Genomic DNA, 4,012 nt, shown 5'->3' with positions numbered 1-4,012 from the left:
TGCGAGTGCGAGTGCGAGGGAGCGGGTGCGAGTGCGAGGGAGGGGGTGCGAGTGCGAGTGAGGGGGTGCGAGTGCGAGGGAGGGGGTGCGAGTGCGAGGGAGAGGGTGCGAGTGCGAGGGAGGGGGTGCGAGTGCGAGTGCGAGGGAGGGGGTGCGAGTGCGAGGGAGGGGGTGCGAGTGCGAGGGAGGGGGTGCGAGTGCGAGGGAGGGGGAGCGGGAGCTGTGTAATCCTGAGCGGCCGTGTTGCTGAGGGGGGTGGGTAGGGCTCGTTGGGTTTTGCTAGCTGTACAGCAACGCCAGCACCAACCGGAAAACCCTCAACACATGCATACATACACATACACCTTCACCCTTCTAACACACACTCCAACTAAAATGTACGAACACATCGCATGCGCTCCGAAATCCGCATAACAGACCCCGCGCCATGAAAGCAATCACCCCATAGGCATAACTCTCCCCCCCCCCGCCACCACTCCCTTGCCCCCCTGGCCCCCAGGACCTGGCGGATTGGCTGGGTATCGGACCCGCGGGTCTGTTCAACTTCAAGCCCTCCGTACGACCTGTTCCCCTGGAGTGCCACATCCAAGGCTTCCCGGGCAAGTTCTACTGCCCCAGAATGGCGTCCATGAACAAACCCGCGTATGCAGCAATACAGGCGAGGTCGGGGCGGGGGGGAAGGCCGCCAGTGAACGGTAGGGGGAAAAGTAGGTTGTGTGTGTATGTGTGTGCGTGCATGTTTGCGTGTGCGTGTGTTTTGCGGGTGAGGGATAGGAAGACCGCTGCCTTGAAGAGGGGGAAAGGTGGGAGTGGAAGAGAAGTGCCACGCTGCCGGCCACCGGCATATATGCCGTACATACACGACACGTGTCCCTTTTACCCTTCCCGCTGCCTCCCGGGATTGGTGTCCTTCTCCCCCCCTTCCAGGTCCACTCACCCACCAAGCCCGTGCTTGTGTTCGTGTCATCCCGCCGGCAAACTCGCTTGACCGCGCTGGATCTCATCACGTACGCAGGTACGACAGAACACGTCAAGTACGGCTACCATTGTACAGGGTTGTGCTACTGTACTACTGTACTACTGTACTGGCGGGCAGGTTTGATGTCGGGTGAATTCGCTACGCTACACCATATCTGCGCCGCCAGATTCGTCCCATGCACCCCTCTCTCGCCTCCACGTCTCGTCGTGTGTTTTAAAACCCTAGTTGTCCCGCCGTACCCCCCCGTCCCCCGCTTCTCTCCTCTCCTCTCTCCCCCCATCCCGACCCCCTCGACTCCCCCCCCCACACACACAACACCCCGCAGTGGCTGACGAGCGGCCCCAGCAGTTCCTGCGCATGTCGGAGTCGGAGTTGGAGGGCTGTCTGGTCGGGGTGAAGGACGCGGCGCTGCGGCACTGCCTTCAGTTCGGTATCGGACTGCACCACGCGGGTCTGGGGGATAAGGACAGGGGCCTCGTGGAGCGGCTGTTTGTGGAGTGTAAAATCCAGGTAAGGTGGGCTGTGTGTGTGGGTGTGTGGGTGTGTGTGGGTGTGTGTGGGGGTGCGTGGTGGTGTGTGGGGGTGTGTGGTGGTGTGTGGTGGTGTGTGGTGGTGTATGGTGGTGTGTGGTGGTGTGTGGTGGTGTGTGGTGGTGTATGGCTGTGTGTGTGATAGAAAGAGGAACATAAAAAGGGAAGGCTGTTGCTGCTGCTGTTGCCGCGGCTACCGCTACTGCCCCTGTTACTGCTTCCTCTGCTACTGCTTGTCGCTTTTCTTGCTCTGTTTTGTTGCGATTTGGGACGTCATCTGTTTCGTGCATGTTGCGGTCTTGTGATCTTCCTGTCAGGTTCTTGTGGCCACCTCCACCCTGGCCTGGGGTGTCAACACCCCCGCGCACCTGGTCATCATCAAGGGCACCGAGTACTACGACGCGCCCGGCGGGAGATACGTGGACTTCCCCATCACGGATGTACTGCAGGTGACTGTACGGCGTGTGTGTGTGTGTGCACGTATGTGTCTGGGGCATCGGCAGTTTGACATCTTGGAACAACTTGTCCCAGGACTCGTCTGTCAATCCACTTCCCCCACACCGCCTTGTGTGTGTGTATGTGTGTATGTATGTGTGTGTCTCCTGCTGCCGGCCCGTCAGGGAACCCCCTGTGGCACCCTTAGGGCCCCCCCTCAGCCGCAGTGGGGTGTGCTGCAGGGGGGGCTTACATGCTGGGTTACAACCCCCCCACGCACACACTCGCCAACCCCCACGCCTCTCCCCACACACGCACACACTCGCCAACTGTGGACGTCTAGACACTGGTTTTTCTTGGTACTCCATTTGATTTCCCCACTTCCCCACCCGCCCACTCGCCCATTCCCCCACGCGCCCACTCGCCCACCCGCCCACTCGCCACCCACTCCGTCACGCACCTGGTCGGGACAGATGATGGGTCGCGCGGGTCGGCCCCAGTTCGACCGGCACGGGGTGGCTGTGATCATGGTGCACGAACCCAAGAAGCAGTTCTACAAGCGCTTCCTGTACGAACCCTTTCCCGTGGAGTCCAGTCTGCAGGACCAGGTACGGGGTACGGCAAGAGAGAGAGACAGTGTGTGCATGCGTGTATGTCTACATGTGTATGTACGTCCCATCGCTTGTTCCATGTACATACATGCATACATACGTACACAGGCGATCTCAACCCCAACCCCGTGTCCCGCGGGGGCGATTTTCCCCTGTTGTTGTCTCCCTCCCGCAGGTGGCCGACCACTTCAACGCCGAGATCGTGGCGGGCACCATCCGCAGCCGCCAGGACGCAGTGGACTACCTGACCTGGACGTACTTCTTCCGGCGGCTGCTGCAGAACCCCACCTATTACGACCTGCAGGGCACCGACTCGGACTCCGTGAACACCTACATGAGCCGGCTGGTGGCCACGGCCCTGGGGCAGCTAGAGGAGGCGGGGTGAGGGGGGGAGAGAGGGGGGGAAAGAGGGGGGGGTCCGGAAATCGTGGCGGTGGGGGTGGAGGGGAAGGAACTGGTCAACAACTCCCAACCACCTCTCTTTACGCGCCCTCTGACTTCCCGCGTCTTTAAACCCTCCTTCCCTGCCTCCCTTCAACCGCTGAACCGCTTCCCGGACTGGACTGGCCGCGGGCACCTCCTCCTCTAGGTGTGTGACGTTGGGGGACGATACGGACGGAGGTGACGGCGGCGGCGGTGAGGAGGTGGCGCCCTCCGCCGTCAGCCCCACCCCACTGGGCCGCATCGCCTCCTTCTACTACCTGCAGCATAAGACCATGAGCCAGCTGGGTGGCAGCATGGGACCCGGCATGGGGGTGCAGGAGCTGCTGCAGGTGGGGGGATTGTGTGTATGTGTGTATGTGTGTATGTGTGTATGTGTGTATGTGTGTATGTGTGTATGTGTGTATGTGTGTATGTGTGTATGTGTGTATGTGTGTATGTGTGTATGTGTGTATGTGTGTATGTGTGTATGTGTGTATGTGTGTATGTGTGTATGTGTGTATGTGTGTATGTGTGTATGTGTGTATGTGTGTATGTGTGTATGTGTGTATGTGTGTATGTGTGTATGTGTGTATGTGTGTATGTGTGTATGTGTGTATGTGCGTAAGTGTATATGTGTATATGTGTGTATGTTTTTCTTCGGTCTCGGCTCTCAGGGGTCCTTTCGTCTTGGCGGGGCGGGGGAGGGGAAGAAGGAGGGCGGGTAGGTGTGGGTGTTTTGGGGGGTTCTGGGGATTGTACCCACATGCATACGCACATACACCTGACATACACACGCACACGCACACGTTACCTTTCCCCCTTTTGCCTCAAGGCCCTTTGCTCGGTGTCTGAGTTTGACGATCTGCCGGTTCGCCACAACGAGGACAAGATCAACGCGGCCATGTGCCGCGGGGTGAGGTTCCCCCCGGATAGTCGTACGGCAGATGACCCGCACACCAAGGCGAATCTGCTGCTGCAGGTGGGGTGGGGGGGCTGCTGGGGGGTTTGGGTTTGGGTTTGGGTTTGGGTTTAGC

At 59.7% G+C, this 4,012-nt stretch overlaps 1 protein-coding gene across 1 annotated transcript in view; it reads left to right on the top strand.

The window, feature by feature from the left end:
* VOLCADRAFT_30109 (uncharacterized protein) overlaps positions 1 to 3,957 on the top strand; it is a gene marked incomplete at both ends in the record, with an annotated part of 16,012 nt that extends 12,055 nt beyond the window's left edge. The window contains 9 exons of the mRNA XM_002953962.1: positions 83 to 222; positions 500 to 688; positions 928 to 1,015; positions 1,305 to 1,489; positions 1,827 to 1,958; positions 2,418 to 2,552; positions 2,731 to 2,936; positions 3,145 to 3,328; positions 3,811 to 3,957. Of these exons, the coding sequence (XP_002954008.1) occupies positions 83 to 222; positions 500 to 688; positions 928 to 1,015; positions 1,305 to 1,489; positions 1,827 to 1,958; positions 2,418 to 2,552; positions 2,731 to 2,936; positions 3,145 to 3,328; positions 3,811 to 3,957 (1,406 nt within the window). The remainder of the gene's footprint in view (positions 1 to 82; positions 223 to 499; positions 689 to 927; positions 1,016 to 1,304; positions 1,490 to 1,826; positions 1,959 to 2,417; positions 2,553 to 2,730; positions 2,937 to 3,144; positions 3,329 to 3,810) is intronic.
* Positions 3,958 to 4,012: the final 55 nt, after the last annotated feature.

This window comes from Volvox carteri, assembly GCF_000143455.1.
Source record: "Volvox carteri f. nagariensis unplaced genomic scaffold VOLCAscaffold_39, whole genome shotgun sequence".
NCBI classification, from domain to species: Eukaryota; Viridiplantae; Chlorophyta; class Chlorophyceae; order Chlamydomonadales; family Volvocaceae; genus Volvox; species Volvox carteri.
The sequence above is the reverse complement of the archived record's forward strand: the minus strand, read 5'-3'. Positions and strand labels throughout refer to the sequence as shown.